A 27,976-nucleotide genomic window follows, 5' to 3' on the forward strand; every position below is an offset into this window, starting at 1 on the left:
CTTTTTTCTCATCTTCCTCTATACTATAACAGTGGGCCGGAGTTTCATAAATGCTTATCCGGATGGGTTTGACATCTTCTTGTTTGTTCACCTTGATCATGGAAGCTAAGGTGGCCAAAGCATCGGCCATCTGGTTTTCATCTCGTGGAAGGTAACAGAAGGTAATGTCATCAAACTCTTTGACCAATTCAAGGACCAGTTTCCTATAGTCAATCAACTTGGGGTCTCTGGTCTCCCATTCTCCCTTGAGTTGATAAATCACTAGCGCAGAATCCTCATACACCTCTAGCACTTTAATCTTGCGTTCTATGGCTACACAGATACTCATGATGCACGCTTCGTATTTCGCCATGTTATTCGTACAATTAAAATCCAATTTACTAGTGAATGGATAATGATTTCCTCTTGGGGATACCAAGACTACCCCGATTCTATTACCCACAGCATTTGATGCCCCATCAAAGTTTAGTTTCCAAGGAAGCTCTTCCGGGTCATCTTCTTCAGTGGTAGCAACACACATTAGGTCTTCATTCGGAAAGTCAAAGTTCAAAAGTTCGAAGTCTTCCAAGGCTCTACTGGCCAGAAAATCTGCTATTGCACTTCCTTTTACTGCTTTCTGGTTCACATAGACTATGTCGAATTCAGAAAGTAGAGTTTGCCATCGGGCCATCCTTCCATTCAAAGCTGTTGACTCTATCATATACTTCAAGGGGTCTAATTTTGAGATAAGCCAAGAGGTGTGATATAACATATATTGCCTCAGTCTTCGGGTTGTCCAAATTAGGGCACAACACAACTTCTCTATCGGCGGGTACCTTGCCTCACATTTCGTGAACTTTTTACTGAGATAGTAAATAGCTTTTTCTTTCCTCCCCGACTCATCATGCTGACCCAATACACATCCCATGGAGTTCTCGAATACTGCCAAATACAGTATCGACGGCTTATCGGGGTTAGGTGGCATCAGCACCGAGGCGTTAGATAAATACTGTTTGACCTTGTCGAATGCCCTTTGGCATTCTTCATCCCATTCACCTGGGTTATGTTTCTTGAGGAGGCAAAAGACAGGGTCACATTTCTAGTTCAGTTGTGAAATAAACCGAGCAATGTAATTTAATCTTCCTAGAAAGCCTCGAACTTCTTTCTGAGTGCGCGGCGGGGATAGCTCTTGTATGGCTTTAACTTTGTCTGGAACAATCTCGATCCCTTTCTCACTAACCATGAATCCGAGCAGCTTTCCAAACTTGGCTCCAAAGGTACATTTGGCGGGGTTGAGTTTTAGCTGAAACTTTATCAACCTCAAGAACAATTTTTCTAGGACTTGTATGTGCTCCTTTTCTGTTCGAGACTTAGCTATCATGTCATCCACATAGACCTCAATTTCTTTATGCATCATGTCATGAAAAAGGGTTACCATGGCTCTTTGATAAGTTGCCCCCGCATTCTTCAGTCCAAACGGCATCGCCTTGTAACAGAACGTGCCCCACATGGTTACAAATGTGGTTTTCTCCATATCTTCAGGATGCATCTTGATCTGGTTATATCCTGAAAAACCGTCCATGAATGAAAACAGTGAGTGTCCCGCCGTGTTGTCCACTAGGGTGTCAATATGAGGTAGTGGAAAATTGTCTTTTGGGCTGGCTTTATTCAAATCTCTGTAGTCCACACACATTCGCACTTTTCCATCTTTCTTAGGGACAGGGACGATGTTGGCTACCCAATCTGAGTATTTTACCACCTTCAGGAATCCAGCGTCAAACTGCTTTCAAACTTCTTCCTTTATTTTTAGCAAGACATCGGGCCTCATTCTTTGTAGTTTTTGCTGAACAGGCTTACACTCTTCTTTTATGGGGAGTCAGTGCACCACGATGTTAGTGTCCAACCCGGGCATATCTTGGTATGACCATGCGAAGATATCTTTGAATTCTTGAAGTAATTTAATGAGGTCTTGCTTCATCTCCGCAGTGATACATGTTCCGATCTTCACCTCTTGTCCTTCTCCTAAGCTCACAATTTCGACTAATTCTTTGTGAGGTAGGATTTGTTTCTCGTCTTGTTCTACTATCCTCAACAAATCAGGAGATAGGTTACAGCCTTGGTTATCTTCAAAATCCTGAGAATCATCCATACACCCATCTTGCTCGAAAAGAAATTCTAAGTCGCTAGCAGTGTCACTCGTATCATTAATATCTGGGGACCTGTTATGAGGACGAAGGCAGATACAAAGAATCAAAAGAATTCGAAACATTTATTTGCATGATATGATTATGAATGACAAATGAAAGAATATTTAGAAGAATGTTTCAAGAATAAAAGAATTCGAAAGTAATCATTTGTATGGTTATGAACGAAATTGAAAGGACGAGATAACATTTGCTCAAAAATGATAATAATCGTGCATTTTATTATCGTTTTTAAACATCGGCCTATTTAAAAAAAGATTCTTATTACTCCTAGGCCTAGAGCAATAAGTGTGTTTTGGACATTACTCTGAATCCGTTCTAAAAGCTACAGGAATCTCTTCCGCAGTCCAATTGTCCAGAACACTTCTAGGCGTGCAGAGGTAAATGTCCGACAAATTCTCTCTTCCGGTCTCCTCTTCGCATATGACGTTGATGTCCAAGCTTTCCAGCCTTTCTTCTATAGCTCCCGCCATTGGTGTGTCTCTCTCGGGATGAATGATTCCCCCGGACACAAATATTTTCGATATATGGGGGAATGTCATTGGTTCCCACTTGATTTCCTTCCCCATTAATCGAGCTCTTCTTCTTTTTTGCTTCTTTTGTAGCTCCCTTCTCCTTTGTTTCACATCCGACTTAAATCCTAAACCGAAGCGGTCTCTCTTGTCTTTTGGCATTGACGTTTCAACCTTTCCTTGCAGATGTCTCCCAAGTCCCTTTTCGGGTAGGGCCCTCGTCTGATCGTCAGCTGGAGGCTCATCCTCGTGGTTTTGGACAATTTTGGCACCAGAATTTTGCTTCCGTCGGTGATGAACGTCGCATTAACAAATTCCAAAGATCGAAATGAGCATTCAATTGCTTCGTCATCTGTCTCCAAATAGGGTGTATTATTGCTCACAGTTGCAATAATATCTTCCTCAGCCTTGATCGTTATCAATCTCCCTTCGATACTAGCTTCAATTTCTGATGCAACGAGGAAGGCACTGCCCCAACCGAATATATCCAGGGCCTTCCCAACAAGCAATTGTATGAGGGCTTGATGTCCATTACGAGGAAGTCCACCTCATATGTGTTTGGCCCAATCTGAAGAGGTACCTCGATTCTGCCCATCACATTTCTCTCCGTGCCATCAAATGCCTTTACGATGTTCTGGCACTCCTTCATGTGAGAGCTGTCTATAGGTAATCTATTCAGTGTGGTCAAAGGCAGGACGTTCAAAGCCGACCCATTGTCAATCAGTACGCCTAGCAGCGTATACCCTTTACAGCATGTGGTAATGTTCAATGCTTTAGTCGACCCCATGCCACCGGGTGGTATATCATCGTCATTGAAGAAGATATAGTTGTCGGAACTTATGTTACTAACCAATCGGTCCAGTTTGTTAACGGAGATATCATTGGCAACATACGTTTCATTCAAGATCTTTATTAGCGCGCTGCGATGAATTTCCGAGCTTAGAAGTAAGGCCAGCACTGAGATACGAGCTGGTTGTTTATGTAGCTGTTCCACCACGCTGTATTCACTATGCTTTAGGAATTTTAAAAACTCCTTAGCCTCTTCTTCGTTAACTAGCTCATTGATAGGAAGTTCAGATTTGGTCGCTTTTTCCTTCACCTTTTCGACCACTAGGGCATTTCCTTTTACGGGTTGTGCCTTCTCACTCGCTGTAGCGTAACGTCTCCGGCTACGTGTATAGGAGCCCCTATCTTGGTCCTCTTTTAAAGTGTCGACCAGGCTTTCCTTCCCCAGAATTGTCACATTACAATCATAATTCCATGGGACCCTTTTGCTATCTTTGTAATGGAAGACTGCAGGTCTCTAGATTATGACCCTTGGTGGTAGTTGAATTCTAGCTTCATTATTTTTAGGTCTCGATATGATAACCATGGGGTAGTTAACTGTTTGATTTTGTACCGTCGAATATCCCTCCGACGCACATATGTCTCTCTCTACGGGGTTTTTAGTCTCTTCATAGAATTCCATTTCCTTATTGTTCATCATGTTCTGCACTAGGGCCCTGAACTCCACACACTCTTGGATTTCATGCCCCACCTCATTGTGGAACCTGCAGTAGTTCCTCTCTTCTTTGGATTCTCTTCACAAATCCAACGCGATCAAACCTCTCATGAGCATCTCCCTCCACACTTGTCTCAACGGAGTCCTGACTTTCGCAACCTCACACTTAATCTTCTTGTTTTTGCCTTCGCTTATCCCATTCACTTCTTGGTCGGTGTGATTGGGGAGTGGGTTTCCTGCTACATTGGGTATGGCTGAGTCATCAAATCTCACGATTCCCACCTTAATGAGTCTTTCGACCACTTTCTTGAATGCAGTGCAATTTTCAATTGAATGCCCGATAATTCCTGCGTGGTATTCACATTGGGCGTTTATGTCATACCATTTGGGATACGGGGGCTACAGTGGCTCCAGGTAGAAAGGGGATACCACATGAGCGTTGAACAAGTTCTGGTACAACTCCTTATACGTCATAGGTATAGGGGTGAATTGTGGCCTTTCTGTGTTCTTCCTTGCATTGGATTCTTGTCTTACAGGGCTTTGTTGATTGGTGGTCATCGTTTTGGGTTGATTTACAATAAATGATTTGGACTGCCCCTTGTTGAATGTGTTCGTGTTGTTCACTTCATTATCCCTTTTCCTCGGGGCTGACTTCTTAGCACTTTCTCCCAATTCTATCTTGCCGCTCTTTACAACATTTTCGATTATTTCTCCCGTCATCACTATGTCAGAGAAGCTCTTGGTGGCGCTTCCCAACATATGAGTGATAAAAGGGGCTTTCAAGGTGTTAATAAAGAGTATTATTGTCTCTTTTTCTAGAAGTGGCGGCTGAACTTGTATGGCACCTCTCTCCACCTTTGTGCATACTGTCTGAAGCTTTCATTTGACTTTTTCTCCATATTCTGGAGAGTGATCCTGTCGGGGGTCATGTCCGTCACATGATTGTATTGCTTCATAAAGGCCTGAGCCAGGTCCTTCCATGAGTTAATCTTGGCTTGACTCAGTTGATTGTACCACTTAGACGCCACTCCAACCAGACTATCTTGAAAGTAGTGGATTAGTAGCTGGTCATTGTTAACATATCCCATCATTCGCCTGCAGAACATGGTGATGTGGGCTTCAGGGCAGCTTGTTCCATTGTATTTCTCGAATTCAGGCATTTTGAATTTAGGGGGGAGGACTAAATCTGGGACCAGGCTCAGATCCTTGGCGTCAATCCCTTGATGATGATCCGCGCTCTTCATGGCTTTGAATTTCTGTTCAAGCCATCTACACCGTTCTTCTAATTGTTTTTGTGAATCTATCCTTGCCTTTTCCTCTTCAGCCACTTCATCCAAGTCGGGAACAGGCGAATAGTTCGGGTTGTTGATAAAGTTAGAGCCTGAGCTGATTTGGAAGTTCATCGGAATTGAAGCTTCGGCCTGAACTTGCTAGGGCATGATTGTGACTGATGGTTTTTGTAGGTTAATCTCGGGCTTCATCGGTATATACGTTGGAGTAAAGCCAGGGGGTATTGGAGATCTTCATTAGTTTCCTCAACTTGGTCCACGGGGCCCTTTCCCTTATCTATTACTCTCAATAGTAATTTGGATAACTGGGACATCATCTCTCTCTGGGACTCCATCATTTGCTCCTTCATCTCTCGTTGAATTTTGGTTAGCTTCTCTTCCATCTGGGACTGCATTTGTTCTTGCATGTCCTTTTGCATTTGCTCCAATTTCTCGAGTTTCTTATCCATTGATTTTTTCTTGTACCGTAGGGGTGCGTGGTTGGTTGGTTTTCGTTGGTTTCCAGGTTACTGAAATAATTTTTAATTAATTAATTAGAAAACTTTTATGGCCTTTAATGCATGATGATATGATGTAATGTAAATGTATGAATGCAAATGAGGCATCAATTTTGATTCAATTGCCCTTAGAAAATTTCACTTTGAAAATAAAATCTTTTACATAAGGTCGAGTTACAAATAACATCTCGTTCTAACACTCAAAGTCCTAATTTTTCTAAGCAACGAGGCCAGCTCTTGTCCGCGGTCTAACTCCAACTCATACTTCACGCTCAGTGTGTCTGCCTGAACCGCTAAAGTTTGCAAGTAGTCTGCTACTTCCCGAATCTAGGTTATGGCTTCCCCCATAAGGTAATCTCTGTTTCTGACTTGGTCTTGCGCATGGTGAAGCTGCTCTTTCCAACGATCCTCGTTTGCCTCAAAAAACTGGATCCGCATCTCGCAGTTCTACAGTGACGCTTCTAAATCTTCTATCATTCCTTTCATTTCTTCTATCTTGCTCAAGCTTGCCCTCAACTCTATTGCGGTGTTGCGGTTTTGGTACTGATGTAGAGACTTCTCGAGTTCTGCCACTCTAGCACTTAATTCCCCTCTCTCATTTCTGCTTTCCGATAGACTCTTCTCCAAATCTTCGTTTCGTGATTGAACCTCTCGAAATTTTCTTTCCCATCGATCGGTATTGACTTTTTCTTCTCGAATTTCGTGACGCCATTGTTCGGAAGTCTTACCTAAACCCGTAGTCCTCATAGATAGGCGCAGCTTCTTGTAGTCCGTCTTCAAGCTGTCTAGGTCTTCTTCGGCCTTAGTTTTTCCTTTTTTCCATTTCTCAGCCTCTAACCTCTGAACATCAACGTCTAACCTTAGATGCATCTTCTCTTCCTCCAACTGTTCGATCTTCTTCCCGAGCTCCGAATTCTTCTTCTCAAAATCTTACCTTATAATTTCCAATTCTGATGGTGCAGTTTTTAGTTGTTCCCTGATAGGTCGAACATTCTCTAAGCTTGGCCTAGGAATATTATCATTAATCCTCTTCTTAAACCACTCACTATACTCGGGCGTTACCATGGAATCGACGACTAACCTCTTCATCCAACAAGTTTGCTTCCAAGCATCCGATAACTCCCGAACTCTCTTCTTATAATGAGCATCTTTAAATGAGAATTCACTCTGAGTAAGCCCATAGGTCATGGGTACAAACTGCCTCGATTTATATTGCCTCAAGACTAACAGTGGAGTATACCCGGTAGCTCCCCAAATTCCTAACAATGGCACCCAATCGAAGTTACCACATCGGTACATGATCTCATTAGGAACCATCCAATAAGCTCTCCACTCGATATCCCCCTCCTTGAGGTTCTGAAGAATGTCCATCCACTTCTCCTCTAAGATATCCTCTCTCCTTTGTATAGCTGCTTCTTCTTTCAACGGGAAATAACCCTCAGAGAAGACTCGATAGGAAACTTTGTCTACCTTCCAAAAGTACCCGTGGAACCATGCCATCAATAATTGTGCACATCCAATGAATCGCCCCTTGCCTGTCTTCCGACATGAGCTCAAAGATCTGAATGTTTCTGCCAATATTGCCGGTACCGGTGTGATTCCCTTTTTAAGGTGATCAAACAAGTCAATGACTGCCTCGTTCACGTGCCTCAAAACCTTAGGAAAGATCACTAATCTGTAGATGCTTAAGGCAAATAGATCAACCCTCTTTCTTTCATCTGGATGTGTCAAGATCAAATCTCGCAAATTCTCCCAAGGGATACATTTGCTATCTCCTTTTTGCTGAATCCGAGCAGTGACCCAAGGCTCGCTCATCCTAGAAATGCTCATCAGTTTCTTCACGAAAGTCTGACTACTAAAAACCCGAGCATAAGTCTTCCGAACCTGAATTTTAGGACACCTGAGCAAAGTAGTGTATTCCTCTATGGTAGGTACCAAATCCACTTCTCCAAAAGTGAAACACTTGTACGCAGAATTCCAAAAATGCACCAAGGCTCGGAACAAGTGCTTATCCACTCTAATGTCTAGCAGGTAGGATACATCACCATAATTTTGGTAAAAGAATTGCTTGATTCCTTCATTCCAGCTAGCCCAAATGTCTCTCAACTCTTGCAGCTCGTTCTGTACTACATTGACGCGAGTGAAATCTTGCAGCTCCGATACATACCCTTCTACCAAGCTATCCCCTCTCTCTGATTGCAGCCTCTCCGACCATGCACGAACGACCGCATTATCCTCGACTTTACCAAGAAATTCATTCTCCATGTCAAATTTTCTAACTTAGTAATTGAATACGGATTAACGCCTCCTTTACTATGCAATGTTATGCAAAAAAAAAAAAGACAAAACAAAACAAAACATCGGTTAGTGTCAATAATAGCGATAGAATGCAAGCACATTATGACGCATATACGGGTAAGTACTAAGGCTTGACGCGGCTTTACCCAAGGATGGTTCCTAAGGTTCACTATATGCGGTTTAGTTCTAGAGATAAGGTACCCGAACCAACAGATTCCTCAATCCTCTCCCATTATAGGCTCATATAGATCGAGTTCGGTTCGGGGGGATACATTTCCCTATGACCATGCGGAGATGAAAATCTCACGAAATCATAGGTACGGATGTACCCCGAAAGCAATCCACTAGCCCATGCGGAGGTGAAAACCTCACGAAAGCATAGTTTCTTACTCCCAACTTAGAAGGTGTGATCACAGTGGTCATGCAATGCCATGCAATATTATTCTATGGAACTTGAACCAAAACGAATAAAGTAAAAGGATCGTTTATTAAAAACCAAATTTTAAATTTTCAACAAAAAGACAGAAAATAATCAATTTTGCGGCTTGACTCTCTTATTGTCCCCAGCGGAGTCGCCAAGCTGTCGAAACTATTTTTTTATTTCGATTTAAAAATGATGGATCGACTTTTTGGAAAATGAAAATGGAGTCGCTACCAATCTTTTCTTGTTTAGGTGTGATCGGATCACCAAGAAATTTGGGTTGTTTTAATAAAACATTTTGGTTTACTAAAATAATGATTTTGGTCTACGAAAATATGAGAAAATAGGCTCGGGAGTCGGTTACGTATGAGGAAGGATTAGCACCCTCATTACGCCCAAAATTGGTACCAAATCGATTAAATACTGTCCTTTTGTCTAAAATTAAAAATGTTTTTGAAATGTGGTTCTTGTTAATAACATTTGAATAACCCGAGTCCTTTGCCAAAAATCTTCTTGTTTCGATGTTCGAAAATTTATAATTCAAAAATAACAAAAGGATGCCCAACTATTTGGTCTAACGAAAAATCGATACCCAGCTCAGTAGGGCACGATTCCTCGAATTTCCAAACATTGACCATTGCCTCACCTTGGAAGATACGAGTGAAATTCCGAAGAGACATTCGATTATTTTGAACAAACGGGAGATTGCAACCCAACACGATAGGGCACTATTCCCCGAATTGCCAAACATCGAACATTTCTTTCATTTTAAAGAGTTTTTAGAAAACGTGAGTGAAATTCTAAAGGGATCTTCGATCGTTTTGAACAAATGAAAAAGCGCAACCCAGCACAACATTTCAAATCCTCGATACAAGATCATTTATAATTCCAAAACTCATGCATTTGAAATTTCAAAAGGATATTTAGTTATTTAGGTTAAACAAGAAAAATTGAAACCTAGTAAGTTAGGGTACTATTTCTTGAATTTCCTAAATTCGAAATATTGCCTTATTTTTAATTTGAAAAGAACATGGACGAAATCTCGAGAGAATATTTATTTGGTCAAACAGAAAATCGAAACCCAACACGTTAGGGCACAATTTCTCGAATTACCAAACACGAAATATTACCTCGCTTTGAAATTTTATTTTTTTATTTTTTTAAAAGTGAGTGATTATGGAAACAAACTTGCAACGTATTTATTCGATTCAATTGAAGCAAAGAAAATGAAATGAATAATTTCAGGCAAATAGGTTGGCAATCTCAATCATAATATAATACATGGGGATGCAAAACAAAGTAACAAATATGGAAAACATATATCAATAATATATTATACAAATTTTTGAAAAGTACAAACACGAAAATCAAAACATGCCCAATGATAATAATCTTACCACATACACTATTTAACGTTTCTAACTAATGGTTAAATAAAAATCTATTTTAAGAAAAATATTTTAAAAGGTAATAAAAAATGTTAAAACAAATAAACTTGAAATGAACAATTTAAAAGTAGTTAAATTATATATATATACACATAAACAGATAATACATGCAAAAAATTTACAATAGATCGTAAAATAAATAAAAAATAAAAATAAAAAATACATAAAGTATATAAAGTTTAACATATAAATGAGCTTCAAAATAAGTATTATAAGAGGAAACTTAAAGTTAGTGTTATGCAAAATAATTTAAAACCAAGATTCAAAAAAATGTATATATAATATATATTATGTGCATAGCAATAGTAATGTGTACCTATATAAAATTTTAAAACGAATAATGTACATATTAGCAAGTTGTAACATAACTGAATTATATAAATGCAACCATGTAAGAGTATACAAAAGAATATACGAATGATATACTATATAATATAAATCAATAATTATACAAAATAATTTGAAACAAGATTTACTTACCAACAATTAACAAGATACATAAAGCATAAAACTTAATATAAACATTGTATATAAAAAAATAGTAATATAGGCAAGTGTTTGAAATAAACAAAGTATAATTTAAAATTGGGGAACAAATGGTATGCATAAATAGATTTAAAGGGAAAAATATAAACATGTTTGTAAGGGAATTCAAATAAGTAATTCAATTAAATTATGTATATATATGTATATAAAATAAACAAAATAAAATAAAATAAAAAAATGAAAAATGAACAAAGGGAATACAAGAAATTAAAATCAACTTTTTTTTTTTGCTTTGGATTTTTGATCTCTATGTGAAAATACAATGTTTTTTTTATCCCCCTTCTCCTTCCTCTACATTTGGTTTTATGATGCCTTTTATAGCCTTCTTACAATATTTTTTTATTATTATTTACTATCTTTTCTTTTTATAAGTGGTAGACAAAAGAAGACTAGGGCGGCGCTTAGGGCGGCACATAGGGTGAAGATGTTAGGTTTTTTCTTTTTCTTCATTTTTTTATTTTTTTTATTTTTTATTTTGGGTTTTATTTGGGCTTGGGGTATTTTGGGTTTTAGTTGAGTTTTGATTTTTGGGCTGTGATTTTATTGGGCCCCGGGCAAAATTTGGGTCTTACACTAACTTTATGTCGGGAATGGATAAACTTGTTGAAAAGATTAAAAGCTCGCCGGAGATGATTCCGAGAGAGTGGATGGGCCAAGTTCTGCCTTAACTGATGCAGATACTGATAAGGATGCAGCTTTCCCAAAATCGGAAGTAGAAGTTGCTATTGATTTTGCCAGCGGCTTGTTGAAGGAAATGTCATAGTAGACCCCGATGATGCTTAGAAAGCAACTTCAGACCCAAAGTTTAAGAAAGAGATAGCTAAAGCCGTTCAATATTATAAAAACAATGCAAAAGATAATGCTAACACACACAACAAATTTAACGTTAGTTGACACATTTTTTTCACTTATTTTTGTAACTATATATCATATACTTTACCAATAGATATATTTATTTTTGAATTTAATAAAGTAGATAACATATTTTATTTTGAGCAATTAATATTATTTATTTTGTGGAATGATCTTTTAATACCTCTTTTAACTTTTCAAGAATGAAATGAATAGTACATAAATGTAAATAAAAATCTGTAAAAATAGTATGGAGGTCCTTATATTAGGAGTTAAATTATATTTTACTCCCTCTAATAAAAAAGGGGCAAATTAGTTCCTTAGATTGAAGAGAAAATTCGTCCTTCCCGTTAAAATTTTCATACATTTTTACTATTAATAACTAGTGTGGTTGATAAAATAATCAAATAGTAACATATGGTGTGCCATGTGTATCTCATGCTGACATACAAGGACCAATTTTTAATAGTATAAATGAATGAAGTTTTTAATAGGAAGACCAAATCACTCTTTGATCTAACGTGAAGGGACAAATTTGCCCACTTTTTGAGTAGAGGGAGTAAAATGCAATTCGACTACTAATATAGGGCTTTCCATGGTACTTTTATCGTAAAAAATTGTAATGTATGATAGTAAAGTCGAAGCATTTTTCTTACTATATGTAGCATATTTAAAAAGAACCAAAGATTCTCCTTTTTTCTCCAAGTCGATTGCTTCTTATCTTTTGTTTTGCTCAGCGGCAATGTCGGCCTCCGGGCTGACTATCGCCTGTCTTTTTCCTCTCCCATCAATCATTTCTTTCTTTCTTCTTCTCATTCACTACACACGTCTTCTCTCTTTTCAGTTTGCAAATCTTTTTTTGTGGGTATCTTTGTTGTCTTCACAAGTGATGGACAGATGGCGATGCCTGTCGTTCGCTAAAACTCCATCGGCCACCAGTAGTTTTTCTTGGAAAGTCGGTGGCTCTTCGTCAACTTCTTAATTTGTTTTTGTTTTGAGAGTATTTCAGAATAATAAATGATTTCATGTGTCGATTTGGACCCGTGTTGTCTTAGGTTTTATATGTTTTTTTGTTTGTTTTTCTATTGTTTAGCAAATCTTTAGTTTTAAAAGTTTTTGTCTGCTCTTATAGCACGTTTTTTAGTCTTGTTTATGCATGTAATCTTAGTTTTATAAGTGATTTTAGGGATGATTTTGTTGTTGTCCTCTCTAGTTTGGTGAATCCTCGATTCTTTTGTCGATTTTTGCTCGCCGCTTTGGACTATCCGGGGCTGATTTCCTTATCGTATTAAGTGCTTGCAATCACTCCAGATATGTCGTGCTTGAGTTGTGACAAAGCCAATTGTCAACGTGTCATAATGTTATATTGATGCGGAGGCTAAAGCCTTTGTTGTATTGATGGAGTTTATCCTTGACCATCTACGACGAGTGTTTGTTATTATTTTCCCTTTGAATTGTATGGTTCCATTGAATGAATTAATCAATTTACCTTTAAAAAAAGTATTATTTCCTTAAAAAAAGACCAAAAAGATTTTGTGATAAAAATCATATATCTTTTTGGATTGAAACTAAAAGTGAATTTGGGTAAATTCAAAAAGAAGTAACTTATATTTGGTTAAGTTTACGTTTTGGCTACTAAACTTTAATTTATTACATTTTGATCACTAGTGTTGTCGTTCTGTAACATTTTGCCCGGCTATTCTTTTTCATTTTTTTTTAACTTCAAAACGAGAATGATCCGACGGAAAACGGTGGGGGACGAGGTTATTGGATTCAAATCCCTAAATGGATTTTTTAACAATATGAATTGATTTATGAAAAATCTAACCATACCCATTCTTACTATCACCAGAGAATACAATCGGGAATGGCGAAGGCGACGCGGCTAAGAGGTGGGCAAGATTTTATAGTTGAGATAAAGATGAATTTCACTTTTTGGGAAAATAAAAAGGTAACGAAGGAAGGAAAAAAATAAGAAGAAAAAGAAGATAACATAAGGAAAATCAGGGAAAAAGAGATAAAGAGATAAGGAAGAAATGTCTTTAGATTATATGGAAATGACATGGAAGTCATGTGGTATTTAATGGGCTACCTGTGATTCTCTTTACACTTCTAACTATAGAGAATATTATTTAGCAGATAACTTATGCAATTAAATATAACAAATTAAAGTTTAATAACTAAAACGTAAATTTAACCAAACATAAGTGATTATTTTAATAATTTATCCCATAAATTTTGTACTTATCAAGTGAGTATTTTACATTTACGTATTTATTTAATCTCACTTAATTAAAAAAATGCTTTAATGAACTCAAAGGTGTTTGTAATATGTAATTGAGATATAAAAAGTTGAGACCAAAGTTTTCCACTTTGTATAAATAATTGATTGTATGAGTTGGTCTATTATTTCGAACATATATTTTTTTTCATCTTAATTTCATTTTATTAATTTTGAGCATATTCTTATAATTATTGTTGTAGTTTGTTGTAGTTTTGAGATTGAATCGAAAATAAGAAAATTTGCACGATATGTCACACAATCAAATATCTATTTTTAAATTAGATTTCTAAGTTATTTTATATATTCTCGAAATATAAGTATCATCGTATTAATAGCACTTTAAAAGACTATAAATATTACTCTTGAGATATATGAAATATTTAATATTTAAAAGTTTGGAGAAATTTTTTTAAGAGATTAATTGACCTTAATCAATATTCAAAATTTTATATAGTGCACGTGCTTACAATAAGTATACTATTCATAACATTTGTTTTCTTTAAAACGTATCAACGATCACCCACCATACCTTTGAGTGAAACAAAGAGAAGCAAATCTAAATCACCAATAAGAGTGATAAACATGGCTATTGAAAATGTGGAGAGAAGTTATATGTATTTTTGATGTGTATGGCTATTAGACACCAGACTAGTCAACAGGCCCCAAAATTCGCCAAAACTATCTCATTTTAAACACTTTAAATTTTGTCTCATTTTCATCCTTAAGCATCAATAAGAATATATCTCACTTTTTTCCATAACCTTTTAAAAAACATAAAAGATGGTAAAGGTTCCTTTTGTTGTGTTCTTATTGGCTTTGGTGCTTTCAATCCAATTCGTAGTGGGACAGGATGAGGAGGCTATAGATGAGGAAGTATCCCGGGAAGCCGACAATGTACTTTTGAGTTCAGGGGCAACTAATCTCGTTGAAAATTTTAAAAGCTCTGCTGGAGATAATTCCCAAAGTGTGGATGGGCCAACTTCTGGCTTAGCTGATGAGATTGCAGCTTCTCCAGAATCGGAAGTAGAAGTTGCTACTGAATCTGCCGGTGAGATGAAGCGTAAAATGGCATAATAGACCCCCATGATGTTTAGAAAGAAACATCAGACCTAAAGTTTTTTAAAGAGGTGGCTAAAGCGGTTAAAAATAATAAAAACAATGCAAAAAATAATAAAAGCAACATTCATAGTTTTTGCAAAATATGTAATGCAATAATTTACTTTTAAAAATAAAAAAAAGTTACGTTAACATTTATTGGCACATTTTGTCACTTATTTTCTCAATTATATACACGTTTTCAATAGATATATTTATTTTTTATTTTAATAAAGTAGATGGCATATTTTATTTTTGAGCAATTAATATGTTAGATCGAAGAGAAAATTCATCCTATCCGTTAAAAATTTCATACGTTTGCACTGTTAATAACAAATGTGGATTATGAAATAACCAAATAGTGGCACATGGCATACCATGTGTATCTCACGTTGGTATACAATGACCAATTTTTAAAAATAGAAATAGATGAAAGTGTTAACAGAATAGCCAATTTGCTATTTGATCTAACGTGCAGGGACAAATTTACCCACTTTTTGAATAGATAGGCCTCCATGGTACCTTTTTTTGTAAATCTATAATGTAAGATAGTAAAGTCGAAGCATTTTCTTATTGTATGTACTATATTTAAAAAGAACTAATGACGTATTATTTTCCTAAAAATAGACCAAAAGGATTTTGAGACAAAAATCTTTTTTTTTTGGAACTAATAATGAATTTGGGTAAACTCAAAAAAAAAATAGTCACTTATGATTGACTAAATATAGGTTTTGGCCATTGAACTTTAATTTCTTACGTTTTGCTCCCTAACATGTCATTTGGTAACATTTTACTCAGTTATTCGTATTTATTTTTTTACTCAAAATAAAACCTAGTGACCCAATCTCAGCTCTATCCTCACCACCATTCAAAACTCCAATCTCTAAACCTTGGCAAATTTGCACCATAGCCCACTGTAAATCTAGACCTAATCTCAACTCTAACAATACATTTTCATAGTCATATAAATCAACCCACCAACTTCAACCTCACCGAACCATTACTAGCAAAGTTCCCAGAGCTCTCAACTCCAGCTAATCATCACCAACCTTTCTTACCATTCTCTCTCATTGACATTCTCTTACCTTCCACTCACCCATTATCTCCATCACCAATCTCTTCCCTCAGCATAGTCTTGACCTCAACAACTCCCATCTCGTCTCCCATCAACGGTCACAAACTCCAACTTAAACAAGTAAGCTTTCACCTCTCCCTTCACCATAGTTAGCATCAACAACACCCATCCTCTAACAGCAACGTGAAATATATTCGACTCAGTCCGAACAACTAATAGTGTAACCAAATTCTAACTTCATTGTACAATTCAATTTATGCTTTATCATGCTTATTTCATCATTAATTTTAAATTCAACATAGAATATAACAGGTACCAACTCAATTTTATAACAATTTCATATATTAAGTCATGCAATTTTCTATTCTATTCAATTTAGTACTTGTTTTGATATCTAATCTAAATCACATCAATTCCGTTCAAGAAATCATCAAGAACTCACCTCCAACTCCATATAATGTAGAGTGATATAAACATGTAGAAAATAAATGGCTCTTGAATCATAGAAATAGAAACCAAAATTCTGAGCTACTCATCAACGATTTTAGATTTTCATTTCCTTCCTTCTCAATGAATCTGAGTCGACGTTAGCTACAGATTGACATAGATCATATAGAATGTCAATAGTCAACAAATTCCCAATCAATTATCAATTTATAAAAAAATCAATTTATTCAATTTAGTCCCTAAAACCTAGACTAACATAACTTTCAATTTAAAGCTTTGGATTGAAATTCAATTTCATTATTACTCATTTTAGACTTCCTATTTCTTATTCCTACTTCCAATTTTATGTTTTTTCAATTTTTCCCTAATATACTAAACTATCAATTAATCCTTACTGTTTAGTCCTTTTATTAAACTAATCTTAATTTCTAGCAATTTAACACCTAAAACTTCAAGAAATCAACAATTCAAATTTTTTAAAACTTCAACAATTTTAAAATTGGTACATGAGCTAGCTAAATCAAGCTCCCACAACCTCAAACTTTTTTTTACAAGAAAATGACTTGGAAATGCTTACCAATTATGGATCGAATTGCTGAGGTTCAAAAATGGTTTTTTTTTTTAGGTTTTTAGGCTTTGAACGACAAGGAAGAAGAAAGATGAACAAATTTCCACTAAGGTTTTATATTTATACTTTAATCTAATCTTTAATTATCTAGTTAACTTAATTTAATTAAAATTTATTAACTCAATCTATCATTAATCAAAATAAGTGGACTCTTCCATCACAAAGCAGCAACTCACATTTCAAAATGGTTTAATTGTTATTTTGAACCTTTGGTTAATTGCAATTGAAGTCCTCAAACCTATTTCTAATTAAAAATCTATAACAATTAAACTTTTACAATTTAGTATTGATATGATGGTATTGCTTCTTTTTTCACAAGATTTGTTAAGAATTTGCCACACTCAAATATCTATTTTTTAATTAGATTTCTAAGTTATCTTATATATTCTTTAAATACAAGTATCATCATATTAATAGCACTTTGAAAGACTATAAATATTACTCTTGAGATATATGAAATATTTAATATTTAAAAGTTTGGAGAAATTTTTTTAAGAGATTAATTGACCTTAATCAATATTCAAAATTTTATATAGTGCATGTGCTTAAAATAAGTATACTATTCATAACATTTGTTTTCATTAAAATGTATCAACGATCACCCACCATGTCTTCGAGTAAAACAAAGAGAAGCAAATCTATATCACCAATAAGAATGATAAACATGGCCACTGAAAATGTGGAGAGAAGTTATATGTATTTTTGCTGTGTATGGCTATTAGGCATCGGACTTGTCAACGGCCCCCAAAATTCGCCAAAACATACTCATTTTAAACACTTTAAATTTTGTCTCATTTTCATCCTTAAGCATCAATAAAAATATATCCTACTTTTTTCCTTAACCTTTTAAAAAACATAAAAGATGGTAAAGGTTCCTTTTGTTGTGTTCTCATTGGCTTTGGTGCTCTCAATCCAATTCGTAGTGGGACAAGATGAGGAGGCTATAGATGAGGAAGTATCCCGGGAAGCCGATGATGTACTTTTGAGTTCAGGGGCAACTAATCTCGTTGAAAACCTTAAAAGCTCTGCTGGAGATAATTCCCAGAGTGTGGATGGGCCAACTTCTGGCTTAGCTGATGAGATTGCAGCTTCTCCAGAATCGGAAGTAGAAGTTGCTATTGAATCTGCCGGTGGGATGAAGCGTAAAATGGCATAATAATCCCAATGATGTTTAGAAAGAAACATCAGACCCAAATTTTTTTAAAGAGGTGGCTAAAGTCGTTCAAAATAATAAAAACAATGCAAAAAATAATAAAAGCAACATCCATAGTTTTTGTAAAATATGTAATGCAATAATTTACTTTTAAAAATAAAAAAAGTTACGTTAACATTTATTGGCACATTTTATCACTTATTTTCTAAATTATATACACGTTTCCAATAGATATATTTATTTTTTAATTTAATAAAGTAGATGGCATATTTTATTTTTGAGCAATTAATATGTTAGATCGAATAGAAAATTTGTCTTATCCGTTAAAAATTTCATGCGTTTGCACTGTTAATAACAAATGTGGATCATGAAATAACCAAATAGTGACACATGGCATCCATGTGTATCTCACGTTGGCATACAATGATCAATTTTTAATTATAAAAATAGATGGAAATTTTAACGGGAATAGCCAATTTGCTGTTTGATCTAACGTGCAGAGACAAATTTACCCACTTTTTGAATAGATGTGGCAAAATGTCCTAGTACAAGGGCCCCCATAGTACTTTTATCATAAAAATCTGTAATGTAAGATAGTAAAGTCGAAGCATTTTCTTACTGTATGTACTATATTTAAAAAGGGCCAATGATTTATTATTTCCATAAAAAAAGACCAAAAGGATTTTGAGACAAAAATCATATATATTTTTTTGGGATTTAAACTAATAAAGAATTTGGGTAAACTCAAAAAAAAAGTCACTTATGATTGGTTAAATATAGTTTTTGGCCATTGAACTTTAATTTCTTACGTTTTGCTCCCTACCGTGTCATTTTGTAACATTTTACTCAGTTATTCGTATTTATTTTTTTACTCAAAATAAAACCTAGTGACCCAATCTCAAGTCTATCCTCACCACCTTTCAAAACTCCAATCTCTATACCTTGGCAAATCTGCACCATAGCCCACTGTAAACTGAGACCTAATCTCAACACTAACAATACATTTTCATAGTCATCTAAATCAACCCACCAACTTCAACCTCACCGAACCATTACTAGCAAAGTTCCCAGAGCTCTCAACTCCAGCTAATCATCACCAACCTTTCTTACCATTCACTCTCATTGACATTCTCTTAGCTTCCACTCACCCATTATCTGCATCACCAATCTCTTCCCTCAGCATTTTCTCGGCCTCAACAACTCCCATCCTGTTTCCCGTCAATGATCACAAACTCCAACTTAAATAAGAAAGCTTTCACCTCTCCCTTCACCGTAGTTAGCATCAACAACACCCATCCTCTAACAGCAACGCCAAATATATTTGACTCAGTCCAAACAACTAATAGGGCAACCAAATTCTAACTTCATTATACAATTCAATTTATGCTTTATCATGCTTATTTCATCATTAGTTTATAAATTCAACATAGAATATAACATGTGCCAACTCAATTTTATAACAATTCCATATATTAAGTAAGTCATGCAATTTTCTATTCCATTCAATTTAGTACTTGTTTCGATATCTAATCTAAATCACATCAATTTTGTTCAACTCTCCTCCAACTGTGTAGAGTGATATAAACATGCAGAAAATAAATGGTTTTCAAATCATAGAAATAAAAACCAAAATTCTGAGCTACTCATCAACGACTTTGGATTTTCATTTCCTTCTCAACGAATCTGAGTTGATGTCAACTAAGAATTGTCATAGAACATATAGAACTGTCAACAGTCAACAAATTCCGAATCAATTATGAATTTATAAAAAAATACAATTTATTCAATTTAATCCCTGAAACCGAGACTAACATAACTTTCAATTTAAAGCTTTGGATTGAGATTCAATTTCATTATTACTCATTACAAACTTCCTATTTCTTAATCCCACTTCAAATTTTACGTTTTATTCAATTTTTCCCTAATATACTAAACTATCAATTAATCCTTACAGTTTAGTCCTTTTATTAAACTAAACTTAATTTCTTGCAATTTAACACCTAAAACTTCAAGAAATCAACAATGACAATTTTTTTAAAACTTCAACAATTTTAAAATTGGTACATGAGCTAGCTAAATCAAGCTTCCACGATCTCAAAACTTTTTTTACAAGAAAATCACTTGAAAATGCTTACCAATTATAGATCGAATTGACTGAGCTTCAAAAATGGTTTTTTTTTTAGGTTTTTAGGCTTTGGACGACAAGGAAGAAGAAAGATGAACAAATTTCCACTAAGGTTTTATATTTATACTTTAATCTAATCTTTAATTATTTAGTTAACTTAATTTAATCAAAATTTATTAACTCAATCTATCCTTAATCAAAATAAGTGGATTCTTCCATCACAAAGCACCAACTCATATTTCAAAATGGTTTAATTGTCATTTTGAACCTTTGGTTAATTGCAATTAAAGTCCTCAAGCCCATTTCTAATTAAAATCTATAACAATTGAACTTTTACAATTTAGTATTGGAATGATGGTATTGTTTTTTTTTTCACAATATTTGTTAAGAATTTGCCACACACTCAAATATCTATTTTTAATTAGATTTCTTAGTTATCTTATATATTGTCAAAATACGAGTACCATCGTATTAATAGCACTTTGAAAGACTATAAATATTACTCTTGAGATATATGAAATATTTAATATTTAAAAGTTTGGAGAAATTTTTTTAAGAGATTAATTGACCGTAATCAATATTCAAAATTTTATATAGTGCACGTGCTTAAAATAAGTATACTATTCATAACATTTGTTTTCATTAAAATGTATCAACGATCACCCACCATGTCTTCGAGTAAAACAAAAAGAAGCAAATCTATATCACCAATAAGAATGATAAACATGGCCACTGAAAATGTGGAGAGACGTTATATGTATTTCTACTGTGTATGGCTATTAGGCACCAGACTTGTCAACGGCCCCCAAAAATCGCCAAAATTATATCATTTTAAACACTTTAAATTTTGTCTCATTTTCATCCTTAAGCATCAATAAGAATATATCTCACTTTTTTCCTTAACCTTTTAAAAAACATAAAAGATGGTAAAGGTTCCTTTTGTTGTGTTCTTATTGGCTTTGGTGCTTTCAATCCAATTCGTAGTGGGACAAGATGAGGAGGCTATAGATGAGGAAGTATCCCGGGAAGCCGACAATGTACTTTTGAGTTCAGGGGCAACTAATCTCGTTGAAAACTTTAAAAGCTCTGCTGGAGATAATTCCCAAAGTATGGATGGGCCAACTTCTGGCTTAGCTGATGAGATTGCAGCTTCTCCAGAATCGAAAGTAGAAGTTGCTACTGAATCTGCTGGTGGGATGAAGCGTAAAATGGCATAATAGACCCCCATGATGTTTAGAAAGAAACATCAGACCTAAAGTTTTTTAAAGAGGTGGCTAAAGCGGTTAAAAATAATAAAAAAAATGCAAAAAATAATAAAAGCAACATCCATAGTTTTTGCAAAATATGTAATGCAACAATTTACTTTTAAAAAGAAAAAAAGTTACGTTAACATTTATTAGCACATTTTGTCACTTATTTTCTCAATTATGTAAACTTTTCCAATAGATATATTTATTTTTCATTTTAATAAAGTAGATGACATATTTTATTTTTGAGCAATTAATATGTTAGATCGAAGAGAAAATTCATCCTATCCGTTAAAAATTTCATACGTTTGCACTGTTAATAACAAATGTGGATTATGAAATAACCAAATAGTGGCACATGGCATACCATGTGTATCTCACATTGGTATACAATGACCAATTTTTAAAAATAGAAATGGATGGAAGTGTTAACAGAATAGCCAATTTGCTATTTGATCTAACGTACAAGGACAAATTTACCCACTTTTTGAATAGATAGGCCTCCATGGTACTTTTTTTGTAAATCTATAATGTAAGATAGTAAAGTCTAAGCATTTTCTTATTGTATGTACTATATTTAAAAAGAACTAATGATGTATTATTTCCCTAAAAATAGACCAAAAGGATTTTGAGACAAAAATCTTTTTTTTTTTTGGAACTAATAATGAATTTGGGTAAACTCAAAAAAAAAAAATAGTCACTTATGATTGGCTAAATATAGGTTTTGGCCATTGAACTTTAATTTCTTACGTTTTGCTCCCTAACATGTCATTTGGTAACATTTTACTCAGTTATTCGTATTTATTTTTTTACTCAAAATAAAACCTAGTGACCCAATCTCAGCTCTATCCTCACCACCATTCAAAACTCCAATCTCTAAACCTTGGCAAATTTGCACCATAGCCCATTGTAAACCAAGACCTAATCTCAACTCTAACAATACATTTTCATAGTCATATAAATCAACCCACTAACTTCAACCTCACCGAACCATTACTAGCAAAGTTCCCAGAGCTCTCAACTCCAGCTAATCATCACCAACCTTTCTTACCATTCTCTCTCATTGACATTCTCTTACCTTCCACTCACCCATTATCTCCATCACCAATCTCTTCCCTCAGCATAGTCTCGACCTCAACAACTCCCATTCCGTCTCCCATCAACGGTCACAAACTCCAACTTAAACAAGTAAGCTTTCACCTCTCCCTTCACCATAGTTAGCATCAACAACACCCATCCTCTAACAGCAACGTGAAATATATTCGACTCAGTCCGAACAACTAATAGTGTAACCAAATTCTAACTTCATTGTACAATTCAATTTATGCTTTATCATGCTTATTTCATCATTAATTTATAAATTCAACATAGAATATAACAAGTACCAACTCAATTTTATAACAATTTCATATATTAAGTCATGCAATTTTCTATTCTATTCAATTTAGTACTTGTTTTGATATCTAATCTAAATCACATCAATTCCGTTTAAGAAATCATCAAGAACTCACCTCCAACTCCATATAATGTAGAGTGATATAAACATGTAAAAAATAAATGGCTCTCGAATCATAGAAATAGAAACCAAAATTCTGAGCTACTCATCAACGATTTTAGATTTTCATTTCCTTCCTTCTCAATGAATCTGAGTCGACGTTAGCTACAGGTTGACATAGAACATATAGAATGTCAATAGTCAACAAATTCCCAATCAATTATCAATTTATAAAAAAATCAATTTATTGAATTTAGTCCCTAAAACCTAGACTAACATAACTTTCAATTTAAAGCTTTGGATTGAAATTCAATTTCATTATTACTCATTACAGACTTCTTATTTCTTATTCCTACTTCCAATTTTATGTGTTTTCAATTTTTCCCTAATATACTAAACTATCAATTAATCCTTACTGTTTAGTCCTTTTATTAAACTAAACTTAATTTCTAGCAATTTAACACCTAAAACTTCAAGAAATCAACAATTCAAATTTTTTAAAACTTCAACAATTTTAAAATTGGTACATGAGCTAGCTAAATCAAGCTCCCACAACCTCAAACTTTTTTTTACAAGAAAATGACTTGGAAATGCTTACCAATTATGGATCGAATTGGCTGAGGTTCAAAAATGGTTTTTTTTTAGGTTTTTAGGCTTTGAACGACAAGGAAGAAGAAAGATGAACAAATTTCCACTAAGGTTTTATATTTATACTTTAATCTAATCTTTAATTATCTAGTTAACTTAATTTAATCAAAATTTATTAACTCAATCTATCATTAATCAAAATAAGTGGATTCTTCCATCACAAAGCAGCAACTCACATTTCAAAATGGTTTAATTGTTATTTTGAACCTTTGGTTAATTGCAATTGAAGTCCTCAAACCTATTTCTAATTAAAAATCTATAACAATTAAACTTTTACAATTTAGTACTGATATGATGGTACTGCTTCTTTTTTCACAAGATTTGTTAAGAATTTGCCACACTCAAATATCTATTTTTTAATTAGATTTCTAAGTTATCTTATATATTCTTTAAATACAAGTATCATCATATTAATAACACTTTGAAAGACTATAAATATTACTCTTGAGATATATGAAATATTTAATATTTAAAAGTTTGGAGATATTTTTTTAAGAGATTAATTGACCTTAATCAATATTCAAAATTTTATATAGTGCATGTGCTTAAAATAAGTATACTATTCATAACATTTGTTTTCATTAAAATGTATCAACGATCACCCACCATGTCTTCGAATAAAACAAAGAGAAGCAAATCTATATCACCAATAAGAATGATAAACATGGCCACTGAAAATGTGGAGAGAAGTTATATGTATTTTTGCTGTGTATGGCTATTAGGCACCGAACTTGTCAACGGCCCCCAAAATTTGCCAAAACTAACTCATTTTAAACACTTTAAATTTTGTCTCATTTTCATCCTTAAGCATCAATAAAAATATATCTTACTTTTTTCCTTAACCTTTTAAAAAACATAAAAGATGGTAAAGGTTCCTTTTGTTGTGTTCTTATTGGCTTTGGTACTCTCAATCCAATTAGTAGTGGGACAGGATGAGGAGGCTATAGATGAGGAAGTATCCCAGGAAGCCGATGATGTACTTTTGAGTTCAGGGGCAACTAATCTCGTTGAAAACTTTAAAAGCTCTGCTGGAGATAATTCCCAGAGTGTGGATGGGCCAACTTCTGGCTTAACTGATGAGATTGCAGCTTCTCCAGAATCGGAAGTAGAAGTTGCTATTGAATCTGCTGGTGGGATGAAGCGTAAAATGGCATAATAGACCCCTATGATGTTTAGAAAGATACATCATACCTAAATTTTTTTAAAGAGGTGGCTAAAACTGTTAAAAATAATAAAAACAATGCAAAAAATAATAAAAGCAACATCCATAGTTTTTGTAAAGTATGTAATGCAATAATTTAATTTTAAAAATAAAAAAAGTTACCTTAACATTTATTGGTACATTTTGTCACTTATTTTCTCAATTATATACACGTTTCCAATAGATATATTTATTTTTCATTTTAATAAAGTAGATGGCATATTTTATTTTTGAGCAATTAATATGTTAGATCGAATAGAAAATTTGTCCTATCCGTTAAAAATTTCATGCGTTTGCACTGTTAATAACAAATGTGGATCATGAAATAACCAAATAGTGACATATGGCATGCCATGTGTATCTCACGTTGGCATACAATGACCAATTTTTAATTATAGAAATGGGTGAAAATTTTAACAGAATAGCCAATTTGCTATTTTGATCTAACGTGCAGGGACAAATTTGCCCATTTTTTGAATAGATAGGACAAAATGTAACCCGACTCCTAGTACAAAGGCCTCCATGGTACTTTTATCATAAAAATCTATAATGTAAGATATTAAAGTCGAAGGATTTTCTTATTGTATGTACTATATTTAAAAAGAACCAATGATGTATGATTTCCCTAAAAAACGACCAGAAGGATTTTGAGATAAAAATCATATTTTTTTTTGGGATTTAAACTAATAATGAATTTGGGTAAACTCAAAAAAAAAAAATACTCACTTATGATTGATTAAATATAGGTTATGGCCATTGAACTTTAATTTGTTATGTTTTGCTCCCTACCATGTCATCTGGTAACATTTTACTCAGTTATTCATATTTATTTTTTTACTCAAAATAAAACCTAGTGACTCAATCTCTGTCTCTATCCTCACCACCATTCAAAACTCCAACCTCTAAACCTTGGCAAATCTACACCATAGCCCACTGTAAACCGAGACCTAATCTCAACTCTAACAATACATTTTCATAGTCATCTAAATCAACCCACCAACTTCAACCTCACCGAACCATTACTAGCAAAGTTCCCACAGCTCTCAACTCCAGCTAATCATCACCAACCTTTCTTACCATTCACTCTCATTGACATTCTCCTAGCTTCCACTCACCCATTATCTCCATCACCAATCTCTTCCCTCAGCATAGTCTCGGCCTCAACAACTCCCATCCCGTTTCCCATTAACGGTCACAAACTCCAACTTAAACAAGTAAGCTTTCAACTCTCCCTTCACCATAGTTGGCATCAACAACACCCATCCTCTAACAGTAACGGCAAATATATTCGACTTAGTCCGAACAACTAATAGGGTAACCAAATTTTAACTTCATTATACAATTCAATTTGCGCTTTATCGTGCTTATTTCATCATTAATTTATAAATTCAACATAGAATATAACATGTACAAACTCAATTTTATAACAATTCCATATATTAAGTAAGTCATGCAATTTTCTATTCTATTCAATTTAGTTCTTGTTTCGATATCTAATCTAAATCACATCAATTCGGTTCAAGAAATCATCAATAACTCACCTCTAACATGTAAAGTGATATAAACATGCAGAAAATAAATGGTTCTCGAATCATAAAAATACAAACCAAAATTTTAAGTTACTCATCAATGACTTTGGATTTTCATTTCCTTCTCAACGAATCTGAGTCGACGTTAGCTACGAATTGTCATAGAACATATAGAACTGTCAATAGTCAACAAATTCCCAATCAATTGTCAATTTATAAAAAAAAATTCAATTTATTAAATTTATCCCTGAAACCAAGACTGACATAACTTTCAATTTAAAACTTTGGATTGAAATTCAATTTCATTATTACTTATTACAGACTTCCTATTTCTTATTCCTACTTCAAATTTTACGTTTTATTTAATTTTTTCCCTAATATACTAAACTATCAATTAAGCTTTACAATTTAGTCCTTTTATTAAGCTAAACTTAATTTCTAGCAATTTAATACCTAAAACTTCAAGAAATCAACAATAACAATTTTTTAAAACTTCAACAATTTTAAAATTGGTACATGGGCTAGCTAAATCAAGCTCCCACGATCTCAAAACTTTTTCTACAAGAAAATGACTTGGAAATGCTTACCAATTATGGATCGAATTGATTGAGCTTCAAAATTGTTTTTTTTTTTAGGATTTTAGGCTTTGGACGACAAGGAAGAAGAAAGATGAACAAATTTCCACTAAGGTTTTATATTTATACTTTAATCTAATCTTTAATCAAAATTTAATCAAAATTTATTAACTCAATCTATCATTAATCAAAATAAGTGGATTCTTCCATCACAAAGCACCAACTCATATTTTAAAATGATTTATTGTCATTTTGAACCTTTGGTTAATTGCAATTGAAGTCCTCAAGCCCATTTCTAATTAAAAATATATAACAATTGGACTCTTACAATTTAGTACCGGTATGACGGTATTGCTTCTTTTTTTTTTCACAATATTTGTTAAGAATTTGCCATACACTCAAATGTCCATTTTTTAATTAGATTTCTAAGTTATCTTATATATTCTCTACATAAAAGTATCATCAAATACTATAAATATTACTCTTGAGATATATGAAATATTTAATATTTAAAAGTTTGGAGAAATTTTTTTATAAGATTAATTGACCTTAATCAATATTCAAAATTTTATATAGTGCACGTGATTAAAATAAGAATACTATTCATAACATTTGTTTTTTTAAAACGTATCAACGATCACCCACCATGTCTTCGAGTGAAACAAAGATAAGCAAATCTATATCACCAATAAGAGTGATAAACATGGCCATTGAAAATGTGGAGAGAAGTTATTTGTATTTTTGTTGTGTATGACTATTAGGCACCGGACTAGTCAACACCCCCAAAATTCGCCAAAACTATCTCATTTTAAGCACTTTAAATTTTATCTCATTTTCATCTTTAAGCATCAACAAAAATATATCTTACTTTTTTTCTTAACCTTTTTTAAAAAACATAAAAGATGGAAAAGTTTCCTTTCGTTGTGT

At 33.9% G+C, this 27,976-nt stretch overlaps 1 protein-coding gene across 1 annotated transcript; it reads right to left on the reverse strand.

Moving 5' to 3' along the window:
• Positions 1–6,912: 6,912 nt before the first annotated feature.
• On the reverse strand, positions 6,913–8,247 carry LOC107934121 (uncharacterized). The gene has a single exon (XM_016866474.2). It carries the CDS (start codon positions 8,245–8,247, stop codon positions 6,913–6,915), a length of 1,335 nt encoding a protein of 444 aa, XP_016721963.2.
• Positions 8,248–27,976: the final 19,729 nt, after the last annotated feature.

This window comes from Gossypium hirsutum, chromosome A01, assembly GCF_007990345.1.
Source record: "Gossypium hirsutum isolate 1008001.06 chromosome A01, Gossypium_hirsutum_v2.1, whole genome shotgun sequence".
Classification (NCBI taxonomy): domain Eukaryota; kingdom Viridiplantae; phylum Streptophyta; class Magnoliopsida; order Malvales; family Malvaceae; genus Gossypium; species Gossypium hirsutum.

Excerpts from the sequence above, each read along its gene's own strand:
- LOC107934121 (XM_016866474.2), bottom strand. The coding sequence starts at position 8,247 with ATGGAGAATGAATTTCTTGGTAAAGTCGAGGATAATGCGGTCGTTCGT.